At 42.1% G+C, this 27,712-nt stretch overlaps 1 protein-coding gene across 5 annotated transcripts; it reads left to right on the top strand.

Annotated features, from left to right (window-relative positions):
- The first annotated feature begins 1,413 nt into the window (after positions 1-1,413).
- C17H3orf62 (chromosome 17 C3orf62 homolog) lies at positions 1,414-27,386 on the top strand. Of its 5 annotated transcripts, none has more exons than XM_033926518.1 (5): positions 1,414-1,490; positions 11,316-11,379; positions 17,824-18,256; positions 19,976-20,061; positions 27,084-27,386. In XM_033926518.1, exons 3-5 carry the CDS (start codon positions 17,829-17,831, stop codon positions 27,335-27,337), a joined length of 768 nt encoding a protein of 255 aa, XP_033782409.1. In that variant the 5' UTR covers positions 1,414-1,490; positions 11,316-11,379; positions 17,824-17,828; the 3' UTR covers positions 27,338-27,386. The 5 variants fall into 5 exon arrangements, with proteins under 5 accessions (XP_033782409.1, XP_033782407.1, XP_033782408.1 ...); XM_033926516.1 differs by lacking the exon at positions 1,414-1,490 and adding an exon at positions 10,210-10,364; XM_033926517.1 differs by lacking the exon at positions 1,414-1,490 and adding an exon at positions 10,422-11,201.
- Positions 27,387-27,712: the final 326 nt, after the last annotated feature.

Below are 27,712 nucleotides of genomic sequence, written 5' to 3'. Positions count from 1 at the left end.
CTTGAAGGTCTGCACCCCCCCGAAGGCCTGTCCCCCCCTTGAAGGCCTGTCCCACCCCCTTGTAGGCCTGTCCCCCCTTTAAGGCCTGCCTGCCTGCCTTTCCCCCCCTTGAAGGCCTGTCTCCCCCTTGAAGGCCTGCACCCCCCTTGAAGGCCTGCACCCCCCCCTTGAAGGCCTGTCCCCCCCCCTTGTAGGCCTGTCCCCCCCCTTGTAGGCCTGTCCCCCCCTTGAAGGCCTGCCTGCCTTTCCCCCCTTGAAGGTCTGCACCCCCCCGAAGGCCTGTCCCCCCCTTGAAGGCCTATCCCACCCCCTTGTAGGCCTGTTCCCCCTTTAAGGCCTGCCTGCCTGCCTTCCCCCCCTTGAAGGCCTGCCTCCCCCTTGAAGGCCTGCCCCCCCCTTGAAGGCCTGCACCCCCCCCTTGAAGGCCTGCACCCCCCCCTTGTAGGCCTGTCCCCCCCTTGTAGGCCTGTCCCCCCCCCTTGTAGGCCTGTCCCCCCCTTGAAGGCCTGCCTGCCTTTCCCCCCTTGAAGGCCTGCACCCCCTTGAAGGTCTGCACCCCCCCAAAGGCCTACACCCCCCCCCCCGAAGGTCTGCACCCCCCTGAAGGCCTGCCTGCCCCCCTTGAAGGCCTGCCTGCCTGCCTGTCACCCCCTCCCCCTTGAAAGCCTGCTTGCCTGCCCGCCCGCCCCACCCTGAAGGCCTGATGCCCCGACCCACCCCGAAGGACCGCTCGCCCCCCTGGCCTCCCCGCACCACCTATGAACAGCCGCAGCAGGATCGCGAAGTCAGCGTCGGGTACCAGCCCTAAGGGGGTGTTCCCGGCCTTGCCGTTCAGTTCCCCGCCACCCCCGAAGGACCGCTCGCCCCCCTGGCCTCCCCGCACCACCTATGAACAGCCGCAGCAGGATCGCGAAGTCAGCGTCAGCGATCCCTGCTGCTTCCTGCGCCACGGTCCCGCCCCTCCTCTGACGTCAGAGGAGGGGCGGGATCGCGTCGTAGGAAGCAGCGCAGGGATGCTGACGCTGACTTCGCGATCCTGCTGCGGCTGTTCATAGGTGGTGCGGGGAGGCCAGGGGGGCGAGCGGTCCTTCGGGGGTGGCGGGGGACTGAACGGCAAGGCCTGGAACACCCCCTTAGGGCTGGTACCCGGGGCGGCCCGCCCCCCCCGCCCCCCCCTAGGTACGCCACTGCATCATGTAAGGATTTGAAGACACATTTGGCTACAGGCAGCCAGCAAGCTGATGCTAGGCCTGGGAGACAGGGTCATGGGCACTGAGGATTTTTAGAAGCCTGATCACTGCAATTTTGAACCCGCTGGAGATGTCATATATTCTTTGCTGTGAGACTGTTGAATAATAGTACATTGCAGTAATGCATATGGGAGAGTAGTAAGGCATAGAGTAGCTGGGTGAAGTCAGACTGAAAAGTAGTTCCTTATTTTTCGGAGTTAGTCGCAGGTTGTAAAATGAGGAAGAGTCAGAAAGTGACAGGTTGGTCTTTTGCAGTTATGGGCAGGGATGCGTTCTTTGCGGATCCAAAGGAGTTTCGTCTTGGAGGCATTTAGTTGTAATTTGTTTACGGACATCCAGTTTTTGATTTCCGAGAGGAAGGTTAGGAGGTTTGCAATCTGGGCATCATTTTGGTCACCTTTCATTGAACCTTTTCTAATTCTGCTACATCTTTTTTGAGATACGGTGAGCAAAACTGCATACAATATTCAAAATGAGAAAAATCATATTGAACTAATCTGATTACTTTCTTTGACGAGTGACCAGAGACCTTCCAAAGCAATTAACATGTTCCTCTTCTCTCGCTTTGCCTCCACCTAATTCCATATCTTTCCTACACTTGTTCGCCGCCGGCAAAAGGAAGAGACCGAGCTCAGCGCTGGTTTCGTTCTTCGGGGGGGGGGGGGGGGGGGGCCGGGGGTTCTCGCGCGCTTCACGCGGCGCCGTTTGAACTCTTCAGGCAAGAAAGAAGCGGTTGGGGGGAAAAAAAACCGTTTCTCGCTGGTAGGTAGAGAGGGGCGGGAGGAGGGGGCGACAGGGTGGGAGTAAGAAAAGGAAGCGGACTGGGGATTCGGATTGAGGAAAACCAGAGAAAGAAGGCTTCGAGTTAGCGAGACGGCCGCAACTATGCGGAGAGAAGGGCCTAAAAAAAGAAGTGTTGACGATGGAGGAAGGAGCTACCGTCGAGTGATTAAGAGATGGGGGGGGGGAAAGGAAGGAACCAAAGCCTCAAGATTTATTCCGTTTTCTACACCGTGAATTTATTCAGGCACTCAAGCATTTTCCCCTGTTGGTCCAGGTGGGCTCCCAATCTATCTAATGTGCGGAGGCTGTTGCTTTAACCACTCTTCCCACTTAATACTTCCTTGTCCGAAAACTGCTTTTATTATGTAAACCACACAGAAAAAGCAGTATATTAGTCCCCACCTTTACCCTTCCTCAGGGATTCATTTGTTTCTTAAGAGTGCCAACCTAATGACACACAAAAAATTTCATTAGAAACAAAAAACATTCAAATATCTTACCATTGTTAGATTCTCAGACCATGGAGCTCAATGACAAAAATGGCATTGGCTGTGAATACAAATGCCAGTGATATGGAGAGCATTTACAAGGGCTGATTGAAAAGTAATGAGACTGCCTCTGTTTTGCTGTGCTGGTTCTTGTGAAGCTCATACATTGATGTTTCTAAATCTGCAGTTGGGTCAAAGTGAGAGGATGAACTTTGTATGTTTTGTCTGACAGGTGAGGAAGACATGTCTGAGAGTACGCCAGAGGTGTGTGACTGAAATTTGTGTTAAACTTGGAAAGAGCAGTAATGAAATTCTTGAAATGTTACGGCAATATGGTGGTGAAAAAATTAGCTTTGCTGCAGTATTTCGGTAGTGGAAGCACTTCAAAGAGTGATTGAGGAAGTATGTTTTGGGAGTCCATGCACTGCAATTATGGATGTCAACATTGCCAAAGTTACAGAGATGTTGCAAAATGATAGAACATTTTTAACCACAAAAAACCCAGTAGAGGAGTACTGAAAATAGGCAAAAGAAGAGAAAAAGTCTCCCCTAACCCAGGTCGAATGAGGGGGAGAGATAGCACTGACAAGCACACCTAATACATTTTTGTGTGAATAAGGAGTCCTCAGTCCCACAGCCCCTAATGCACAGTTGTTACAATCATACACCCAACAGGGTGAAACATCCTAGGACATCCCCATGTGCAATTTGTGAAATAACTAGTGCACAAACCAGTGTGCTAAATGTGAATAACTAAACAACAATAGAAAATATCTTGTCAGGCTGTCTCTGCCCCTCACCTCACATTAAACCTCATTTGACACGTGGCAGCCCATTTCTCGAGCGCGTTTGTCACATTGCAGGTCTTCGCAATCCTTCTGCATCTTCACCATTCTGAATAACTTCATATCGTCCGCAAATTTAATCACTTTGCTCGTCGTACCAGTTTCCAGATTGTTTATAAATAGGTTGAAGAGCACAGGCCCAAGCACCGAACCCTGCGGCACTCCACTCGTGACGCTTTTTCAGTGCGAGTATTGTTCATTTACCTCCCACTCTCTGTTTCCTATCCACCAACCAGTTTTTAATCCACATGAGGATTTCGCCCTTGATTCCATGGCTCACAATTTTTCAAAGTAGTCGTTCATGCGGGACCTTGTCAAACGCCTTCTGAAAATCCAGATATACAATGTCAACCGGCTCGCCCTTGTCTATCTGCCTGTCTACTCCCTCGAAGAAGTGCAGCAAGTTCGTCGAGCAAGATCTTCCCTTGTTGAAGCCGTGCTGGCTGGCCCTCATCAGCTCATGTCAGTCAAGGTGATCAATGATACGGTCCTTTATCATTGCCTCTACCATCTTTCCCAGTACCAAGGTCAGACTCACCGGTCTGTAGTTTCCTGGATCTCCCCTCGAACCTTTCTTGAAGATCGGTGTGACATTTGCCACTTTCCAGTCTTCCAGAATCCTTCCCGATTTAATCGACATCCCCTTCCTCAAGAGCCAGCTCTGCTATCGCTACTCGTTCTCCAGAAGTCACAGCAAATGTAGTTAGGCAAAGTTGAACATGGCACTGGCCAGAAGGGAACGCCTCCAAAATTTAAACTGCAGTGTGTAAAATGTCTTGACATCAGATGGCTTGATGACACATAGCACTACAAAAGGCACTAGGACATTTTAAAGCACTGGGAAAATTTAAACAACCTGGAAACAAGGGAAAAATGATAGAAGGCATATTTGCAGAAGAAACAGTGGTTTTGTCTCCAAGACAATGCCTGGCTGCATGTTGCATCACTGACTGAAATTAATGGGACAACACCGGAACACTCTCCATATAGCCCAGACTTAGCGCCCTGTGATTTCTAGGCATTCCAAACCCTGAAAAAACAACTGTGCAGAAAGAAGCTCTCTTGAGATGATGAAGTGAAAATGCCACAGCAACAGTGCTAAAAGTGATGTCGCAAAATAGTCTACAGCACATCTTTGAATTGTTTTTGAAACACTGCAAAAAAAAAAAAAAAAAAAGTGTTGAATGTGAAGGACATTAGTTTGAAAAAGAAAAATGTTCAGATCCTGTGGAGTCATATGATTCTGAATTTTAAAAAACAGTCTCATTAGTTTACAATCAGCCCTCATATAATTTGTTTATCCTAAAGACAAGCAAGCAACATATTCTCACAAGTGGGTGATGTTTTCCATGGAGCCCGATATGGACAGTGGTAAAAGTGTACTTGCTCTTTAAGTTTTCCGAAACTTTGTGATTGCCTGCACTGTGCATGTGCAAGTGCCTTCCCACCTGATGCTGGCTCACGGTATTTCAGTTTTTAATTTTCTGCAGAGCAAAGAAGTGCTTTTTCTAGAATTGTCCATTGTGTTGCCTTCCCATCAATGATTTTTCCCTTTGAGCTTTTCAGCTGCTAGTTTCTTTCTTTCTTTTTCGGTCTATGAAATTTTTTTTTTTTTTAATTATATATACAGTACTCTCCCAAAATTCGCAGGCCCGCAAATCTTGGAAAAACCGCAAATACGGTTTTTCGTGGGGGAGACTGGAGAGGGCAGCGGGAGAGGCAGGAGAGAGCAGCCGGAGCACCGGCGAGTGAAGGAAATCACTCGTTGTATGCTCCAACCACCTCTTCCTGTACTAAAGTCAGGCCTTACCAATCAGGAGCTGCTTTGACACGCAGCTCCTGATTGGTAAGGTCCGACTTTAGTGCAGGAAGAGGCAGTCAGAGCATACAGTGAGTGATTTTCTTCACTCGTTGGTGCTCCAGCTGCTCTCTCCTGCCTCTCCAGCTGTCCTCTTCTGGTCAGCGGTCGCGGTTGGAAAATAACCACGAATGACTGGGACCGCGAACCTCCGACCGCAAATGACCGGGGGAACACTGTACACACCTTTCCCTTTTTTTGTGTTGTGCCTTTTGGCCTTTTTTTTGTCATCGGCGGCATATTTTTCCTCTCCATTGTCATGAGTTAACCTCGCAGAACATTCCAGATTGATTCCAAACTGAATAACTTAGGGCGCCTTTTACTTAGGTGTAAACATCCGGCAGATGCATTTTGTTATGCATGCAGCCAATTTGTCAAGAAGCATTTGCTAAGATGTGTGTTTACTACAAGGCATATTTCGGCATCGAGACAAGACCAACCTTGGGCACTTCACTTCACATGTAAACACTTTCAAGAACTCTGGAAGGTAAGACAATTTGACCCAGATGCAGTCCCTGGAATATTTAGGGGTTTTGTTCGACATGGCAGCTGGCCAAATTTATCTTCCAGAGGCACACATAGAAACATAGAAAGATGACGGCAGAAAAGGGCCACAGCCCATCAAGTCTGCCCACTCTACTGACCCACCCCATTAAGTCTGAGTGCTGATGACTTAGTTCCTCAGCTCGACCCTCGTAGGGATCCCACGTGGATATCCCATCTATTCTTAAAGTCGAGCACGCTGGCGGCCTTGATCACCTGCCTAGGAAGTTTGTTCCAATGATCCACCACCCTTTCCGTGAAGAAGTACTTCCTGATGTCACCACTAAATTTCCCTCCTCTGAGTTTAAGCGGGTGCCCTCTTGTGACCGAGGGTCCCATGGGAAAGAATATGTCGTTTTCCATCTCGACACGACCTGTGACGTATTTAAACGTCTCAATCATGTCACCCCTTTCCCTGCGCTCCTCTAGAGTGTAGAGCTGCAATTTGCCCAGTCTTTCTTCGTATGAGAGACCCTTGAGTCCTGAGACCATTCTAGTGGCCATCCGCTGGACCGACTCGGCTCGAAGCACATCTTTACGGTAATGCGGCCTCCAGAATTGTACACAGTATTCCAGATGAGGTCTCACCAAGGATCTGTAAAGTGGCATGATGACTTCAGGTTTGCGGCTAACGAAGCTTCTCTTGATACATCCCATCATTTGCCTTGCCTTGGATGAGGCCTTCTCTACTTGTTTGGCAGCCTTCATGTCTGCACTGATGATAACTCCCAAGTCCCGTTCTTCTGAAGTCCTAGCTAGTGCCTCTCCATTCAAGGTGTATGTTCTGCATGGATTTCTACTGCCAAGATGCATGACCTTACACTTCTTAGCGTTGAAGCCCAGCTGCCATGTCGAGGACCAGTTTTCCAACGTGATCAGATCTTGCGTCATACTATCCTTGAGATTGCTTTCACTTACTATATTACACAGTTTGGCGTCGTCAGCGAACAGTGTTACTTTACCCTGAAGCCCCCGGGTCAAGTCCCCTATGAATATGTTGAAAAGGGATGGTCCCAGGACTGATCCCTGCGGCACTCCGCTAGTCACCTCCGATGTCTCAGAGAGGGTGCCGTTGACCACCACTCTCTGAAGTCTTCCACTCAGCCAATCAGTGACCCATGCAGTTAGTTTCTCACCCAACCCCATCGATTTCATCTTGTTTAATAATCTGCGGTGCGGGACACTGTCAAAAGCTTTACTGAAATCCAAGTACACTATGTCTAGAGACTCTCCCGAGTCCAGCTTTCCTGTCACCCAGTCAAAAAAGCTGATAAGATTGGATTGGCATGACCTGCCCCTAGTGAATCCATGTTGACAGGGATCCCTCAGATTTCCCTCATCCAATATTGTGTCTAATTTACCTTTAAGCAGGGTTTCCATGAGTTTACACACTATTGATGTGAGACTCACTGGCCTGTAATTCGCAGCCTCTGCTTTGCAGCCCTTTTTGTGCAGAGGAACAACGTTGGCTGTTTTCCAGTCTAGGGGGACTCTCCCCGTACCTAGGGAGAGATTGAAGAGCATGGCTAACGGTTTCGCCAGAACATCGCATAGACAGAAGCTGTGCGCTCAGATTTCTTGACTGCTGAACAAAGCAACTCCATCTGCATGGAACTATCTCCAGGTCCTGGGGTCCATGGTGGCCTCCATAGATGTGGCCCCTTGGGCAAGGGTGTATACATGTCCTCTATAATACACATTGCTCTCTTGCTGGGTTCCGCAGACAGAAGAGTTGCAGTCAGCTCTTCCTTAGTTTCTGGAGACCAGGGCTAGCATGGATTGGTGGCTCCTTCCACAGTCCCTCTCCAGGGGCATGCTGTGGTGGATTGTGTCTTGGGTGGTTGTTGTGACAACAGATGCCACACTCTGCAGCTGGGGATCCCATTGCAACCGTCGTACCATTTAGGGACATTGAACGCCCTCTCAAAAGACATGGTTAATCAACCGATTGGAACTGTGGACCATTCGTTTGGCTCTGGTGAAATTGCAGACGCCTCTGGAGGGCCAAACAGTCAAAGTCTTCTCTGACACTGCAACACTGGTGACATATGTCAATCGCCAGGAACGAACTAAGACTGCTTCTCTGGCTCAGGAAGCCTGCCTGCTCTTTCTCTGGATGGAGTGTCATCGCCAGGCCCTTTCAGCAGCGCATGTGGTGAAAGTCAACAACGTTCAAACAGACTTCCTCAGCGGACAGATCTTGGATCCGGGTGAGTGGACGCGGTTCTCGGCAGCATTTAGGCAATTGTGTAGCACTGGGGCTTCACTTTGACCTAATGGCAAAGCACTTCAAAACCATCTGGTTCTTCAGTCGAAGATCGGAGCCTGGAAGTGAAGACCTAGATGCTCTGGAATAGCTGTGGCCGCAGGGAGTTCTATTGTATGTTTTTGTTCTACTGTATGTTTTTTCTCCCTGGCCCATGATAGGTCAGGCCCTATGCCAGATTGCAATTCATCATGGAAGGGCCATTTTGGTGGTTCCAGATTGGCTTCATAGACCGTGGTATGCAGTTATGATGCGTCGTTGCATAGGTCGTGGTCTTTGGCCGCGGGCTTTTCCAGTCTGTATGGAGGATCCCAATCACTTTGTGTGAAGCTTTGAAGCGCAAAGGATATTCAGATGTAGTCAGTTCTACTCTTCTGAAATTTAAGAAGTCAACTACTGTGTCTATGCTAAGGCGTGGAAGACTTTGCAACATTGATGTGACCAAATGAATGTAGAGCCGTATTCTGCTCCAGTTTCAGTGGTGCTAGTTTTTCTCCAGGCGGGCCTCGATAAGGGCCTCACCATAGCTTCACTCTTGTTTCAGAGCCCGGGACCGTAGTCCTTCAGATGCGTCTCATCCTGTTGTGGCCAGATTTTTGAAAGGTGCTCTTCGTATTAGACCTCCAATCAAACTGCCGTTCCCTTCATGGGACCTTAACTTGGTTTTGGCAGGTCACACCAAAGCTCGTTTGAGCCTCTGAAAGACGTTTCTCTTTTAGACCTGACAGTAAAGGCAGTTTTTTCTGGTTGCCCTTACTTCACCAAGACATGTCTCAGAACTTCAGGGATATCTATCTGCACAGTTCTTCATTTCTACTGATTGTGGTGTCAGCAATCCATGTTAATCAGGAAATGTGTTTGCTTGTTTTTCAGCCTACTGGTTCTAAGAAACAGGACCACATTTTGCAGAAATTGGAGGCCCACAGAGTTTCACCTCTCTGACCACCTTTTTTGTGCTGACTCATTCTTCTGAGTGAGGTGGAACCATTGGGTCATTTTGTCAGCCTACTTTCTTTGTAGTAAACAGTCTCTTGTTTCTGTTATGGTGCATTCTACCTGGAGTATGGCCTCCTTGGTCCACTCTGCTCACATTTGCTAAATTTGACAAGAGTGGATGTGGCAGCAAGATAGGACTCTGATTTTGGGTCCTTGGTCTTGAGGGTCAGTGCAGTCAGCCTGCCCTAGATTTTTGCGACTTTTGTACATCCCACTTATCTAGAATGTCTCACCTATTACACTGGAAAGAGATTATGTTCTTACTTTGATAATATCTTTTCCAGGCGTTAGGTGAGACATTCTAGACTTTCGCTCTGTCCTTCCTGCACCTGCCTACTGTCTCATTCTAGTTTGATTCTTGGATGCCAGTTAACCCTTTGGGGCCTTGAAGAATTCTGTATATATGTTCAAGGTACATGCAGGGGTACTTCCTATGCTCCTTTGATGCCTTTGTTGGCTGTTGTTTTAATGTTTCCTTTTTGAGCAGAACAGTTGATTCTTAGGAATGTTCCCATTGATGACCCTACTTCAGACACTATCAATGGAGCTCTTTGTGCTTGGATACCAACTGCAGGTGGCATTAGAGCTCTCAGTGAAGTACAGGAGAGTCGTAGAAAAAAAAATCCAGAGTGAATTCCTTCTGCATATGGCTTGCGGTAATTGGGAGATAAACCACTTGTCTAGAATGTCTCACCTATCTACTGGAAAATATATTATCAAGGTAAGTACATAAGCTCTTTTTGCTAACCTACAAATGTGTTCCTTCTGCATCCCTTCTGTATCTCTCCTTTTCTTTCTCCTTATACAACTCCCTGATAACTCAAATCCTCAGACAAATTGCTTTTATCTGTAACCTTCTCCTCCACTTCCAATTCCAGACTTCGTTCCTTTCAGCTTGCTGCCCCGTATGTCTGGAATAAACTACCCGAGTATGCTGAAAACCTATCTTATTGAGACAGCCTTCAACTCATAACCCTGTTGGCCTCGGCTCAACACTCTAGCCAGCAGTTTAACCATCCCCTCTAACTGTAACCCCTACCCTGGCATCCTGTGCGTAAGTCTTGATTTAGATTGTAAGCTTACTCAAGCAGGGACTGTATTCTTTGTGACTCTGTATAGCACTGTGTAGGTCTGGTAGCGCTTTAGAAATAATTAACAGTAGTAATAGTGTGGTAATTATGTTAAGTGATTTGCAATTTTTAGGTTTGACCACTAGATGGTGCCAGTATAAAAGATTATAAATGCTATATACAAGTACTGGCGTTTGTATTCACAGCCAATGCCATTTTTTTAACACTGGGTGAGAATATGAGTATCAGAGCTCCACGGTGGTAGGTGAGATATTTGAATGTTTGTTGTTACTAATGGAATTTTTTGTGTTATTAGGTTGACACTCCTAGGAAACAAATAAACCCCTGAGGAAACCTGGACAATGGGTGAAACGGGCCCCGTTGAGATAGTGGGACTGTTGTTATACAAGATAAGTGCCATTTTGCATTTTTTTCATGCTTTTTTGATGATGATGATTTTAAAGAAAATGTTTTAGTGAGCACAAATTTGAAATAAGAAATTTGAAAAAATATAGTTCAATAAGAAAACTTATAAAAACAAATTTTGAAACAGTGTTTTTGAAGCAAAGCTTTTATAAAGGAGGTTTTTTAGACCAATAATAAGAACTGGAACCTTTCGTTCTGTTTATTTTGATTTTTTAGGTCTTCTTTTTCCTCCAACTTATTAAAAAAAATATCAGTTTTGCTATTGCTTGATATATTGGATCTTTTGGCCGACGGTGTGATTTGGGCGATCCAATTAATCTTCTAGTATTGGGAACTGAGTTTGATTTCCACTGTAACTCCTTGTGACTTTGGGCAAGTCATTTAACCCTCCATTGCCCCAAACACAAAATAAGTATCTGTATATAATATTTAAATCACTTTGATTTGTAACCATAGAAAGGTGGTATATCAAATCCCATCCTTTTTCCTTTCCCATCCCCCTTAGAACGATCCCCATTCAGAACCATGATCATCAGGACTAAATGCTGTTTTTGAGGCATGGCTATGAGTTGTATATTTTTTCTTCATATCTACTGTTGTGCCATCTCTTTCCAAGAGTAGCGACTCATCCTGAGTTGGTAATTCTTGTAGTACTGGACTGGCCAAGATATCCCGGGTATGTGGGTCTAATTTGCTTGCAGGTAAAGAGCAATTTCAGACTGCTTCAGGAAAGAAGTCTTTGTCATGGTCCAGTAATCATGAACAATCTTCCCTTTTGTCTTATGGACAGGCCATTGAGAGGTCATGTTTGAAACACGAGGGCTATACAGATGGTGCCATTGTGACTTTTGCAGGTGAGGAATCACTCCATCTCTTTGATTTATGCTCAAATCTGCAAAGTTAGTGAAAGGTATCAGTCTCCTTTTAAAGTTGTTGTGGCACAAATATTACTGTTTCTACAGGAAGGATTAAAGAAGAGTCTTGCCTTATTTTCATTATAAATTCTAGTTGCAGCATTGTCTTGTTACTAAGGTCAGTTAAAAGGAGCGTCTTTGTGTTTCCACTCAGATGTGATCTGCTTCCTTTTATGTGTTGCTCATTTGCATCCTCAGTTATGTCTTCAAAATTAATCTGGTTTTGTGAACTTTGTCCCCTTCTCCAGAAATAATTTTCAGGGGTGATGATGCGGAGGAGCTGAAAGAAATCTTGGTGAGTCTGGAAGTTGTACAAAGTCAAATCGACAAGTGACAAATCACCTGGACCAGATGGTATACATCCCAGGGTGCTAAAAGAACTCAAACATGAAATTGCTGACCTGCTGTAAGTGATCTGTAACCTGTCCCTAAAATCATCTGTAGTATCTGAAGATTGGAGGGTAGCCAATGTTACACCGATTTTTAAAAAGGGTTCCAGGGAAGATCCAGGAAATTACAAACTGGTAAGCCTGACTTCAGTGCCAGGCAAAATGGTGTAAACAATTATAAAAAAAATAAAATAAAATTATAGAACACGTATACAAACATGATTTAATGAGACAGAGTCAACATGGGTTCAGTCGAGGGAGATCTTGCCTCATCAATTTGCTTGACTTCTTTGAATAAACATGTGGATAAAGGTGAGCCAATTGATGCAGTGTATCTAGATTTTCAGAAAGCTTTTGATAAAGTTCCTCAGGGGAGGCTCCTGAGAAAATTAAAGAGTCATGGGATAGGTGGCAAAGTTCAGATGTGGATTAGGAATTGGTTATCGGACAGAAAACAGAGGGTAGGGTTAAATGGTCATTTTCTCAATGGAGGAAAGTAAACGGAGTGCCGCAGGGATCTGCAGTGGGACTGGTGCTATTTAACTTATTTATAAATGATCTGAAAATCGGAATGATGAGTGAGGTGATTAAATTTGCAGATAATACTAAACTGTTCAAAGTTGTTAAAACACATGCAAATTGTGAAAAATTGCAGGTAGACCTTAGGAAATTGGAAGACTGGGCATCCAAGTGGCAGATGAAATTTAATATGGACAAATGCAAAGTGATACACATTGGGAAGAATAATCAAAATCACAGTTACTGGATGCTAGGGTCTACCTTGAGGGTTAATGCCCAAGAAGGATCTGGGTGTCATTGTAGACAATACGATGAAACCTTTTGCTCAATGTGTGGCGGCAACCAAAAAAGCAAACAAGATACTAGGAATTATTAAACAACGAATGGTTAACAAGACTAAGAATGTTATAATGCTTCTGTATCACTCCAAGAAAGATATAGTGGACTAGAAAAGGTTCAAAGAATAGCGACCAAGATGATAAAGGGGATGGAACTCCTCTCGTATGAGGAAAGACTAATGGTTAGAGCTCTTCAGCTGTATTGTGGTAATTGAATTTTTTTATTTCAATATTAGATTGAACAAGAGTCTTAGAAATATCAATTCCCTACCCCCCAGGGCCTTTCCTCGTTAGATGTTTTCAGAGTCGCCGCGTCCAGCCTCTGAAGCATTCTTCAAATTGCCTCCAAAGTCAACTCAACTGGAGGGGATAAATGCCCCTGAAATAGTCTCCATCGGTAGAATCTCATCTGCCGTGATTCCTTCCTTGTAGGATTATCCAGTGCAACTTCAGCAACCTTTTTCCCCACTTCAACGGCAGCGGCATTAGCCGGATAGGGAGGCGCTACTGAAAGCGGTGGCGACAACGAGGTCTCATGCCCCTGCGAGATTAGGCTTTCTCCACTCTCTCTTGCTAAGGGGCTCATTTCGCCAATTTGTGAGCAGATTGCCAGCAAAATATGCTCAATCAGGTGCTGTCTGAATGGTAGCAAAGGCCTTGAGGAGGCTGGCGCCTTTACACTTCCTGTGCAGCATATTTTCAGGAAAAAATTGAACGCCGATAGCACTGGGAGCTCGATCATACAATCGCCAGGTAGGTGCTGCCATGTTGGCCACTCCCCCTGCAAATTTAATCACCTCACTGGTCGTTCCAATTTCCAGATCATTTATAAATAAGTTAAACAGCACTGATCCCAATACAGACCCCTGCGGCACTCTACTATTTACTCTCCTCCATTAAGAAAAATGACCATTTAACCCTACCCTCTGTTTTCTATCCAATAATTCCTAATCCACATCTGAACTTTGCCACCTATCCCATGACTGTTTAATTTTCTCAGGAGCCTCTCATGAAGAACTTTGTCAAAAGCATTCTGAAAATCTAGATACACTAAATTTAACCAGCTCACCTTTATCCACATGTTTATTCACACCTTCAAAGAAGTCAAGCAAATTGGTGCGGCAAGATCTCCCTCGGCTAAACCCATGCTGACTTTGTCTCATTAAATCATGTTTGTCTACGTGTTCCACAATTGTTTAAACCATCTTGCCAGACTTACCAGTCTGTAATTTCCTGGATCTGCCCTGGAACCCTTTTAAAAAATTGGCCACCCTCCAATCTTCAGGTACTACAGATGATTTTAGCAACAGGTTACAAATCACTAACAGCATGTCAGCAATTTCATGTTTGAATTCTTTTAATACCCTGGGATGTATACCATCCGGTCCAGGTGATTTATCACTTTTTAACTTGTCGATTTGGCTTAGTACATCTTCCAGATTCACCGAGATTTCTTTCAGTTCCTCCACATCATCACCCTTGAAAACCATATCCGGTTCAGATCTCTTACATCTTCTTCCATAAAGACTGAAGCAAAGAATTCATTCATTCTCTCCACTAAGGCCTTATCCTCACTGAGCGCCCCTTTTGCTCCTTGATCATCCAACGGTCCCACAGATTCCTTCTCAGGTTTTCTGCTTCTAATGTACCTAAAAAAATTGTTATGAGTTTTTTGCCTCTTTTGCAAGTTTCTCTTCATATTCTTTCTTAGCTATCTTTATGAATGTTTTGCATCTAACTTGCCAGTGCTTGTGTCTCTTCTTATTTTCTTCATTTGGATCCTTTTTCCATTTTTTTTTTTTATTTTTTTTATTTTTTAGTTCAATATTTTTTATTGATTTTTTGAAAAAATATAAGAAACAGTTCAAGTACATGGTATCAAAATATAAAACAAAACATTTAGTATAACAAATATTCAGTTACATTATGCAATGTAGAATTGAATCGTTTTAAAAGATCTAAAGTACTAGGACTGTTCATGAAAAAATAGTAAAAGAAAAGATAAGAGGAAAGAGAAATTGAAGGAAGAAAAAAAAATAAAAAAATGACAAAACATGGGGGTAAAGAAAAAGAAGAGGAAGAGGAAGAAGAAGAAGAGAGGAGTGTCTATGAAATAGATTGAACATATGAGTCCAGGAATTTCCAGGGTGATTTACATTGTATCAAATTTTTGGAAAGTCGAATTATATTTTTCTTTTCATAAGCATATGATTCAAATTTATGATACATGCTCATTTTTTAAAGGATGATTTTTTGGCACTAATAGCCTCTTTCACTTCACCTTTTAACCACGCCAGCTCTCGTTTCCTCTTCTTTCCACCTTTGCTGATACCTGGAATACATCTGGTCTGGGCTTTCACAATGGTATTTTTAAATAACATCTACATCTGGTTTCCATTCCTAACCTTTGCAACTGACCCTTTTAGCTTCTTTTTAACCATTTTCCTCATTTTATCATAGTCACCCTTTTGAAAATTAAATGCCTCTACAGTAGATTTCTTTTGCGACGTCACTCCTGATATCAGCTCAAATTTGATCATGTTATGATCATTGTTTCCCAGCAGACCCAACACGGTTAACTCCTGTACTATACCTTGTATTCCACTAAGGACCATATCTAAAATAACTCCCCTTCTTGTCGGTTCCTGGAAATACAGTACATCAATGTCCCGGAATGTAAGGATGTTGAATATTCCTTGTATCCATTTTCAAGCACTAATAGAATTTTTGAAAATTTGCCCAAAAGAGGTTTTGCAAATGTCCGAAGAGTTTGTGGTAGCTAGTAATCTATATTATATACCTAAATTATCTAAGGTACAGTATGTAATAATGAATATGGAGCATGTGATACTTTGACATTGCCTGATAGCCTTGATATACTCGTATCTAGATTTCTTGAGTCTTTTCAGGAGCCTATAACAAAGAGAGATAAATTATTGATTTTTTTTTTTTCAATTAGAAGAATAGAAAAAAAGGTTTGAAAGCAAATGCTCCTTTCTATGATCAAACAATTAGGATATTTCCGGACATTGCCCTTCCTTCAGTTGAAACTGGGGTTTTGGCTTTAGTTGCTGAGGCTGGCTTTTATCAAGCTGCACTAGAGGTTTTTAACATGGGCCTGTGCGGTAAATGCTCCGATGGTCATAGAATTCTTATAAGCATCAGATCGCTTACTTCAGCCACCCACAATAAAATCCTCTAGCACAGCTTGATAAAAGAAGCGGTTATTTTTTTCTTAAATTTCCATTTAAGTGCCTGGCATATGTATTTGTTGACGTCACTCTTTTGATTAAGAGAGAAAAGGTTACGGTTCAAGGCTGCACCTTCACAACATGACTGTTTTTGTTGCGAGCGTTATAGTTTCTGGTTGGCCCTGCTATAGCAACTTCCTATTGACTGCTGTTTATTATTTTCAGTGATCCTGCTTGTCCTTGGGGAAAGCAAAGTTTTTCACCCGTAGCAAGTTTCTCCAAGGACAGCAGGACATACAATCTCACATACCCTCCCACCTTCCCTAGGAGTTACATTCTTTGTGCTTTTTCTATCCAACTGCAAGTCCTGTGCAAGTCTGCACCAGGGCTCCATGGATGATATCGCCCACATGTGAGAATGTATGTTTTGCTGTCCTCGGAGAACACTTGTAGGTGAGTAAGTTTGCTTTCTCTGTAGACAGGGGGGAAATGCAGCCAAACTTGCTGGTGTTGTTCCATGCTCAGTGCTCTCTCCTAGATCAGGCAACCTTTTATCCATTCTCCCTCCGTATTCACTGTGATAGGGGATTAACAGAACCGCAAATACAGAAAAAACACGAATAACTTTTTCATATGTTATTCGCTGTTTTCTATTAAAAACCATCGTGAAACCGTGAATAACATGGTGGGAGACCTGGCCTGTTCCTGAAGGAGAGGCAAAACACGGTGAAGAAAGTGCTGGGAATCAGCGATTTTTCTATGTAAATGCTTGGAATCGGTGATTTCTCTATGCAAGCTGACATATTTTGGGGGAGGAGCCAGCAAGCTAAAAACTGTGAATAATCGAAGCCGCGAATGCTGAAACTGTGAATACGGAGGGAGAAGTGTACAACCTTCAGAACATGTGTGGGGCTTCCTGCCTTTCCTCTCTCTTTCTCTTCAGCTCTGTTTTCTCTGTGGTTTGTTCAAATGCTGCTTTTTTTCCAAGCTCTGGAACTTAAAGAATTAGATACCAGCAAGTGTGCCTGCATATCCCCTCATTGTTGAAAGAGAAGAGAGGAACTAGTGGGTCAGAGAAAGAACATAACTAATGAGAGGGAAAAGAGGATGAGATGAAGAAGAAGAAGACCTGGTGTGATACAGGTGAAGCAAAACAAGTCCTTTGGATAAAGGTGAAGTAACCAGACCTCACAAGAGAAAAACCCCCTCCCCTCCCTCTTGCTCTAATAAATCAGTATATTAACTGTAAAAGATATTTCATAACCCACTTGCCAGCTGGCCTATAGTGATTGAGAAATGTTCTGTTTCTGAGTTAGCTATGGTAAGCAAAAACTTGTAAGAAACAAGACTTAAATTCCGATGCATGGCACCTGGCCGGATATTATGCAAAGAGGAACACAGCTCATGGTCAGAAAAACAGAGTACTCAAGAACATTATTTAGCAAGATATATCATGTGTTACCACAGCAGAGAAGGAATTTTGGACTCGGAATTGCATATATGGTAAAGGGAAAAGGACATTTGCGGGAAAAGGTTAGGCCTTACGGCAAACTGGACAGACGTATAAGATGACACAAATAGATAAGCCAATAAATGAATCTACTTATGTATTGACGTATAAGAAAAACAACCAATAAAGATGTATCATGTGATCTAGGCTAACGTGGTATTGACCACCAAAAAATGTATAAAATCAGGCCTATAAGCAGAAGTAAGGTGAACAGACATCAGAGGACCCTCAGGCCTGAGGATCACATCTGTTCCATTATATGCTGAATGATTTGAAATTGTAAGCTGTTACTGATTTGTTAATAAATGTATATCTATTGAAACCAGTATATAGTGTGTGGAGTCTCCATTACGAGGTAGGCCTAGACAGCGGCCTACTTCACTAATTTGTATAACCTGCTTAAATTTCAGTATTTAACAGAATCACAATCTTTTTAGGTAAAATGTCTGAAAAGCTCCGAAGATGCAGAAGGGAATTGACAGCGGCTATTGACAGAGCCTTTGAAGACATTGTAGTTTCTTCCTTCTTTAACTCACAGCAAGGTCATATAAATAAATTTCCTGTAAGCTGGCCAGCGTGCCCTACTATCTCGTCTCCCAAAGCAAACCAGCTTATTTATAGGAGAAATGCCACCATGGTCACCTCTTGTCTCAACCCACCTTTTCCCACCTGTTATTCTCTGGAAAATGTGAAACCAACTTTACAAGTCGGCCATATTCCAATGAATGCAAATCAAATTTTGGAATGCCCAAAACGAAGACCTCTAACTAGCAAAGAAAACGTTTTCATTTATAATTCATCTTGTGTGCCTGACAGACAGCCTATGAAAACCCCAGGAATTAGTGACAGCTGGAGGAAAGAAAATGTCAGGTATGGATTTTAGTTTTTATTTTTACTATTTTTATTTGCTAGCATAGATATGGTAGAATAAATGTCTTTTCGGATGATGTGACATACAGTATACATGTATATTGTAGGTCTTATTTTATGCAGCACATGTTGGCATATTGTCACCTTTTATTTTAAAATTATTTATAATTTCACATTCAAAACAAAGTGATCAGTAAATACATATCAACTTTCTTGAAATTAACATTTTCAAGAAATAAGATTATAAACATCACCCACAATAATAATAAGAGGAGATGGACTAATACTAAGAAAAAGAAAGGAAACAATACTTATACAGTAGACAGAAATCAATTCCAAGGTTATCCTGTAGCCGAGTATTTCCAACGATTAAACCTGTAAAATGTACATTCAAAACTTTCAAATCTTCTCTATAATTCAAAATTTCTATGAGTTGCTTAGGATCAAAGAATAAGGAAGATTTACCCTCAGAAAGCATCAAACAGTTACAAGGAAATTTTAATTAAAGACTAGCACCCAGCGCAAGAGCCCTAGGTTTCAAAGCCAAGAACTCCTGTCGCCTTTTCTGCTTAGCCTTTGATAAATCAGGAAATAAGAATAGCCATACTGGGTCAGACCAATGGTCGATCTAGCACAGTGGTTTCAAACTTGCGGCGCGGGGGCCACATGCGGCCCGCAGGTACTATTTTGAGGCCCTTGGTATTTTTTATCATAATCACAAAAGTAAAATAAAACAGTCTCTTTAGCTATAAATGACTATTATTATTAAGACTTATGGGCTACCGCAGCTTTGTAAAAAGGGGCCTATAACAACTATTTAGAGGAGCCCTTGTTGAGTACAGATGGAACAGTCACAAGATGATTGGTTAGAAGAGTCACAGTATTTGTTCAACCATGGAATTGTTTTCACTTGACTAGCTGAAGGGTCTTAAGAACATAAACAAAAAGTAGCAATGAATCCATTGGAAGGGTGGTCAAACTTTTAAACTTTCAATATTCATTTTTTCTTATTTTATATCTGTAAGAGCTGCAAATAAATAATAATTATAAATTACATTTTGCAGAGATGTTGTATGTAACACTCTGTTTACAACTTCCAAACATTTGGTATAAGGGGCTCAATTAGCCCAAAACCCTTCAGGTGTCTGGAGAGTAGAGAGCAGGTCTGGTTTTTTGGGGGTATTTAACTTTGTACCATCTAAGAAGTGTCTTCTGTTCATTCAGGGATTCATTAAAGTGCACGTATGTCATGATTACAGTAAATGCCATTTTTTTTTCCTGTGGAAGATACACCATTTTATAGTAGAATGGGGGTGGGAGGGTATTGGAGAGTTATGTGAAAGAATTAGTATCAGGGTGGGAGGGAAGGGGGGAAGAGGGATTCTTATTTATGTAAAGAGAATGATGTTAAGATTTTCAAGTGATTTGTTAATTGTTGGTAAGATTTTTGTACACTTGTTGAAAGGTTAAAAAATGAATAAAGAACTTAAAAAAAAACAAAGTGCATGTATAATTTGAACAAAGCTCCATGTGCCAATTTTCAAAGATAAAGTATAAAAATAGTTTCCTTTTGAAAACTGGTTTAATTTATGTGTATACAGTACTTCCAAGATGAGTTAGACAGCCTCTGTAAAATTATGGTCTCTGTGGGATACATATGTATTATAGGATATTATCAGGGCTTGTAAGGTGACAGAATATTTTACATTATTTATACAGAACAGACGATAGATGTTCAAAAGCAGAAACAAACATGGCTTTCAGCGATAGTCAAGAAATTACAGAAGATCATCTTGATATCACTGGTGGGTGTAGTCTGTGGTGGTTTATCTATTGCTTTCAAAGAGCATTAATTGAAAAATATGTTCATTACCATTTTTGTAGTATGTATGAATTTTCAAATATTTAAAGTATTGTTATACTTAGCAGTGAGTAAGACTATTATTATCTTTTGGAATGAGTGGGATCCTGAAGAATACTCCAATTTCTATTGCTAAAATATTTTTAAAGGGACTTAGTTATTTAGCATTTTAATGCTTTACCAATGGTGGATTTGCAAATGCCTGAGGTAGAAACTTTTCTACATGAAATTATACTCTACAGATTGCCATGTATCTATCAACCGATATAATCATATTAAAGATTAAGAAAATGAAATCAGGAAGAGGCCAGTGTTTAACAGGAAAGTTTGGTGTTGATGCAAATTAAGTTTATAGAAAATTTATGTGCAATACTTTACTATGGAGCCCAGCAGAAAAAGATGACTATACCTAATTGAAGTTTAGTTACCATTTTTATTTTTGCAAAAACTAACATGAAGATAGTTTCTATGTTGGTTTTAATGGGGAAAAAAATGAATGAACTTTGCAAATTTTTGTATACCAGTAGCTTATTAATTTTGAATTTAAATAAACAATTATACTTATTGAACTAGGCATGAAATGGAAAGATTATGGGGCTCATAATTGAAACAGATATACGTCTAAAAACCGGCCTAAATAGGCACTTGGACGATCAGTAACACAAGTCTAAGTGACGATAATTGAACTAGGTTTTAGACGTATTTAAAAATGACTTGGGCCTTAACAGTGCTGCTGAACAACCAGAGCTAAAAGGGGCATTTCAGGAGGAGTGTCGAGGGCGGGATTCTAGTTCTATTATTAGACTCCCTCTTTTTTAAAAGCTGATACTATAGAAAATGGTTGTTTAGTTGGAATTCTTGCATCTTTTATTTTCCGTAGAAAATAATCTTTTTTTGCTTTCTTTAACTCCCTATTAAAAATGCTGTGGATATTCTTACACCGACCTAAAGCTGAACTAGTTTTCTTTTTCCAAATTCTGTCTGCTCTTCTTAACTGTCTCCTAAGTAATTGCAATCCCTCATGAAACCATTTATTTTGAGTCTTTGTTTTTCTCAGTGCTGCTAGTTCATCTAATACTGCCTGTAAAACCTTATTCCAAATATCTACCTGATCCTCTAATATAGCTTCCAGAAAATCTGAGGAAAACTTAAGGAATAAAGGGGATATAACATAGTAGATGATGGCAGATAAAGACCCGAATGGTCCATCCAGTCTGCCCAACCTGATTCAATTTAAATTTTTTTCTTCTTAGCTATTTCTGGGCAAGAATCCAAAGCTTTACCCGGTACTGTGCTTGGGTTCCAACTGCCGAAATCTCCGTCAAAACCTACTCTACCCCATCTACACCATCCCAGCCATTGAAGCCCTCCCCAGCCCATCCTCCACCAAACGGCCATACACAGACACAGACCGTGCAAGTCTGCCCAGTACTGGCCTAGTTCAATATTTAATATTATTTTCTGATTCTAAATCTTCTGTGTTCATCCCACGCTTCTTTGAACTCAGTCACAATTTTACTCTCCACCACCTCTCTCGGGAGCGCATTCCAGGCATCCACCACCCTCTCCGTAAAGTAGAATTTCCTAACATTGCCCCTGAATCTACCACCCCTCAACTTCAAATTATGTCCTCTGGTTTTACCATTTTCCTTTCTCTGGAAAAGATTTTGTTCTACGTTAATACCCTTCAAGTATTTGAACGTCTGAATCATATTTCCCCTGTCTCTCCTTTCCTCTAGGGTATACATATTCAGGGCTTCCAGTCTCTCCTCATACGTCTTCTGGCGCAAGCCTCCTATCATTTTCGTCGCCCTCCTCTGGACCGCCTCAAGTCTTCTTACGTCTTTCGCCAGATACGGTCTCCAAAACTGAACACAATACTCCAAGTGGGGCCTTACCAATGACCTGTACAGGGGCATCAACACCTTCTTCCTTCTACAGGCTACGCTTCTCTTTATACAGCCCAGCATCCTTCTGGCAGCAGCCACCGCCTTGTCACACTGTTTTTTCGTCTTTAGATCTTCGGACACTATCACCCCAAGGTCCCTCTCCCCGTCCGTGCATATCAGCTTCTCTCCTCCCAGCATATACGGTTCCTTCTGATTATTAATCCCCAAATGCATTACTCTACATTTCTTTGCATTGAATTTTAGTTTCCAGGCATTAGACCATTCCTCTAACTTTTGCAGATCCTTTTTCATCTTTTCCACTCCCTCTTCGGTGTCTACTCTGTTACAAATCTTGGTATCATCTGCAAAAAGGCACACTTTTCCTTCTAACCCTTCAGCAATGTCACTTACATACATATTGAACAGGATTGGCCCCAGCACCGAACCCTGAGGGACTCCACTAGTCACCTTTCCTTCCTTCGAGCGACTTCCATTAACCACCACCCTCTGGCGTCTGTCCGACAGCCAGTTTCTGACCCAGTTCACCACTTTGGGTCCTAACTTCAGCCCTTCAAGTTTGTTCAATAGCCTCCTATGAGGAACTGTATCAAAGGCTTTGCTGAAATCCAAGTAAATTACATCTAGCATATGTCCTCGATCCAGCTCTCTGGTCACCCAATCAAAAAATTCAATCAGGTTTGTTTGGCACGATTTACCTTTTGTAAAGCCATGTTGCCTCGGATCCTGTAACCCATTAGATTCAAGGAAGTACACTATCCTTTCTTTCAGCAACACTTCCATTATTTTTCCAACAACTGAAGTGAGGCTCATAGAATGCAATGACCTACAATATCTTATCTTTGCTGACCCACTATTCTTATCAACTTGATTACCCAACATTATATTCCAACTGATTGCATAATGATCACTCCACGCAAGAGGTTCAGTCTCTATCCTCAACAAATTATCATTACCAATATTATCAGAAGTTGACACTAAAGGGCTCCTTTTACTAAGGTGCGCTGTTTTTAGCGCACGCACAAGATTAGCGCGTGCTATAGTGTGTGCTAGCTGAAAAATTACCGCCTGCTTAAAAGGAGGCGGGAGCGGCTAGCGCGTTAAGGCCCTAACACACCTTTGTAAAAGGAGCCCTAAATCTAATGTATGTCCCTTTTGATGAGTTACAACAGTAAAATAAAGAAAACCTGGTGGTTACCTATCAATTAAACACAACGTGTAAAGCCACCGATATGAGCCAAAAATGACACTGAGTGATTTTTTTTTCTTTTTTCTTTTCTTTTCTTCTTATATAATTATATAAATGGGAATAAGCCTCAGATTATGGAGTTTCACCCATTCAGGGTTTTCTCAAAGAGAAAGACAATTCTTTTCTCTAACTCCTGCTGACATCACCGGCTTGAGCCTATCTTCCCTACCTTAATTCTAACATTAAAATTATTCTTTATTTCTTCAATTACTTTATCTATTTACTTCATGGCTCTTAAATGTTCAATCTTCAATTAATTCATACTAGAGCACACCTGAATTAATTTCTATTAATTTATATAAACTGTTTAAATACTTGATTCTTAAAAACCTAATAATTCATTAATACTTAATATTTGAAAAACTTCACAGTTCATTTCAAAACTCAAAACCGACAGGGAAAAAAGTGCACTGATGCTTCAAAGTGCATTTGTGCTGTAAACTCTGTTAGTTCCATTTAAACTTTTAAACTTTAAAGTACTTAGCTTATACTCTTATACTCTTTAGGAACCAGAACCATTGCTTGTTATTGTCAATCATCTGACGCGGCCTGCGTTTCGCGGGATCAAATTACATTCCCGCTGCGTCAGGGAAAAGCCTCTCTAGCATCGCTTATCTGGGCTGTAAACCTACTCCTGCCGGTTCCGAGTGACCTTTTGATGAGTTGCCACATTAACCCATTTTTCAATTTTAAATTGGCTAATAAAAATAAGCATTGAGTGGTGGTAGATTTAAGAGCAATGTTAGGAAATTCTACTTTACAGGTGGATGCCTGGAATGCGCTCCCAAGAGAGGTGGTGGAAAGGAAAACGGTGACGGAGTTCAAATAAGTGAGGGATGAACACAGAGGATCTAGAATCTAATATAATAAAACCCTAGCCGCGCATGCGCACTTTTACTGGCATGTTCCCTGATCTGTATGTCCGTGGCCGGCAAGAGTGTGTATGCGACCTTACAATGGCCCCGCATTCACGGTCTTGCTGGCTTCCTTAATAAAGTTTTTCACGGCGGCGGCTCGCCAACAAAAAAGACTCCAGCCGCTTTGCTGGCTTCCCACTCACTCCGTAATTTCTTCGTGGTCTGATCCTCCCATCCCTTCCCGACGTCTGACTGGCTCACTTAATCCTTTGCTGCCCCCCCTTCCCTTCCCACGGTCCTGACTCAAAAACTGCCGACTCCAGCAGCGTCTGCAGCACTCTACACATGCTGCTTCGGGGCCTTATACTGCCCTGATTTGCTCTGCTGCATCTCTGATGATGTCATCAGGGACGTGCCAGAGTAAATCAGGGCAATAGAAGGTCCCGAAGCAGCGTTTGTAGAGTGCTGCAGATGTTGCTGGAATTGGCAGGCTTGTCGGGACCACGGGAAGGGAAGGGGGTGATAAGGGACTAAGGGAGCTAGCCAGACCGCGGGAAGGGAAAGGGGGGTAGGGGAAATGCTGCTGCTGCACAGGGAAGTGGGTGTGGGGGGACGGAAATGCTGCTGCTATGGCTGCTGTACAGGGAAGTGGGGGGATCGAAATGCTGCTGCTGCACAGGGAAGTAGGGTGGGGGAATTGCTGCTGCACAGGGAAATGGAGGGGGAGGGAATGCTGCTGTGGCTGCTGCACAGGGAAGTGGGGGAAGAGAAATGAAGACAGACAGCGGAAGGAAGGGAGACAGAAAGAAAAGAAGAAAGACACAGGGGCAGGGAGAAACACAGAAAGACAGACAGACAAAGGGGGCCAGGGAGAGAGACGACAGAAAGAAAGACAGTGGGAGGGAGAGAGAGACAGAAATAAAGACAGACAGACATATATTCTAGCACCCGTTAATGTAACAGGCTAAAATACTAGTTAGAAAATAATAGTAATAGTAAATATTGAACTAAGGCCAGTACTGGGCAGACTTGCACGGTCTGTGTCTGTATATGGCCGTTTGGGGGAGGATGGGTTGGAGTGAGCTTTGACAGCAATTTCGGCAGTTGGAAACCAAGCACAGTACCGGGTAGAGGTTTGGATTCTTGCCCAGAAATAACTAAGAAGAAAAAAATTTAAAAAATTTAAACTGAATCAGGAAGGGCAGACTGGATGGACCATTTGGGTCTTTATCTGCCGTCATCTACTGTGTTACTATGTTACTATCTGTGAATGCTCCTCTGCATTTACTTGCTAAGTAAGTTGCCCACTAAAGTTATAGAATACAGCTTAGTGCCCAACTAGCACTTATAGTATATGTATAAATAACAGTAACTTATGGGAACCAAGTCATAGAAGCCAACTTTAAACCTGGACACAATCAAAAAGTTTGCTCAAGAACCTACAGCACTCGCAGAGTGTTATGGAATAAGAGGGTCCTAGGGGGGATAGTTTGGGTGGAGCAGAGGTAGAGTTGTGATTATATGTATATAATCTATGAAAAATGTTTGTATATGCTGAAAGTACATGCACACATTTACACTTTTTTGAAGCAGGTGTAAAGTGTGCATGGGCACTTGCGTTTTATTGGAGCTGGTTCATGGAGCCTATTTTATAAAGACACATAGACATATGTTTATGTTTATTAAAACTTTATATACCGTATAACAGCCTAACAGGATCCAAGCGGTTTACAATACATAGTTCATATTCATCAAGAAAAGAAATCCATTAAAAATAGAAAAGGAAAGATTAAGAGCAAAAGTTGTGAGGGACAACTACCCTATTTAAAAATAGGCACATTTTTCAACTTATCACATAGGTATCCTGCTATAAAGCAACCCCCCCCCCCCCAATTGTGAAAGGCACTTTTATGCAGTTCAGATAAAAGCAGCTGTAAGGGTTCCCTGAATGGAAAGTTCTTAATTCTCAGTATAGTCTGGAATTCCTGTGCTTTCAAGCGGATTTCTTGGGTCACCAAGCCGCACAGTGGTATAAATTGTTATATGGATAACAAAAAACTGTTCTTAGGGATATTTGGAGCATTGAGTTTGGGCACCAAATTTCTGCCTCTCAATGGCCACGTTTTTGGTCTTGGAGAATAAAAACTACAAGGGCACCATCTATGAGACAGACTTGGTTTTTTTGTTGCATAGAGCTTTATGGACCCCAGTTTGTTTACAGAAGTTAGATAGTTCAAAATCTAATAGATACTGGCATTGTGGTTTAGAAGCTGGGACATTAGATCATTTGATATTTTTCTGTCCCTATATAAATGCCTTTTGGAAGTTAATTTGGCCCCAAATTAATTCATTGTTAGAAAATCATGTTGCCCTTTCATATGATACTATATTATTTGGTACTTAAATGAGATTTAAAAGCCCAATTTCAGCTAATAATAATAAACTTCTATTAATATTAACAGGGGTTGCCATTCAGCATATTACAGGGAATTAGAAAGATCATACTAAACTAAATTATACTTTTTGGTGGAACTCAGTGTGCCATATTTATAAAATAGAAAGGGTATTTGCTATGCAGCAAGGCAATTATAATAAGTTTAAAAAGATTTAGGAGCCATTGATTATTTATTCTAATTATCAGACATCTTAAACACCTGAATATTGGATAAGATAAAGAGGGGTGGGATTATGATTGATAATAATTGATATATGTTAAGTATTAGTATATGGGTGGGAGGGGTGGGTCTCTTTTATAAATATTTATTTGGAGTAATACAAACAAGAATGTCAAGTGATTAATTAATGTATTTCTGAATGATTTATTGTACACTTGTTGAAATTTCTGAAAATGAATAAAGATTTACAAAAAAAAAAAAAAAAAAGCAGCTGTAAAAATCAAAAATATAATTTTTCTTCTGTGGGATGAGAATTCTGATTCTTTTTTTTTCTGTAGAAGATACAAATATTTGGACAATAGAGAAGCTAACAGAAAAGGTGGAATTTGAGCATGGAATGGATGGGGTTTGCAATTGCCCAGAAGCTTCTCCTTTTAAAGAAGAAATGCTTTCACTCTTCTTGGATGTCAGCACCAGTAACACAACAGATGCTGAGAGCAAGCAGGAAGGTCTAAAAGCAACAGATGAAGACAAAATTATTGAAACTGTGCTTGATATGGAAGAGGATTACAATCTGCTGACCACAGTTTGACAATGTAATTGGATTGTGTTATATTAAAGTGCAATATTTTATCTCTTGAGCTTTATGCAGCATTACAAACTACTGTAGCTCTATATGACAAAGAGTGTGACCTAGTCTTGGATTTATCCCATTGCAAGCACAAAAAGAAAGAAACAACCCCGCCTGGCGTGTTCTGAGAGCCAAAATAGTGAGGAGATATACTAAAAGAGACAAGGAATACAAGGGCCTTCTACTCTAAGAACAGCCTTTATTAAACCAAGTTCCAATTAAATACATAAGTGGATGGCACAGGGACTGGATTCGACACAGCTGTGTTTTGGCAACCATACCTACATCAGGAGTCAAAAGATCTACAATAGTTTATTCAGGACTTTTTATTTCATC

Source organism: Geotrypetes seraphini, chromosome 17 (genome assembly GCF_902459505.1).
Source record: "Geotrypetes seraphini chromosome 17, aGeoSer1.1, whole genome shotgun sequence".
NCBI classification, from domain to species: Eukaryota; Metazoa; Chordata; class Amphibia; order Gymnophiona; family Dermophiidae; genus Geotrypetes; species Geotrypetes seraphini.
The sequence above is the reverse complement of the archived record's forward strand: the minus strand, read 5'-3'. Positions and strand labels throughout refer to the sequence as shown.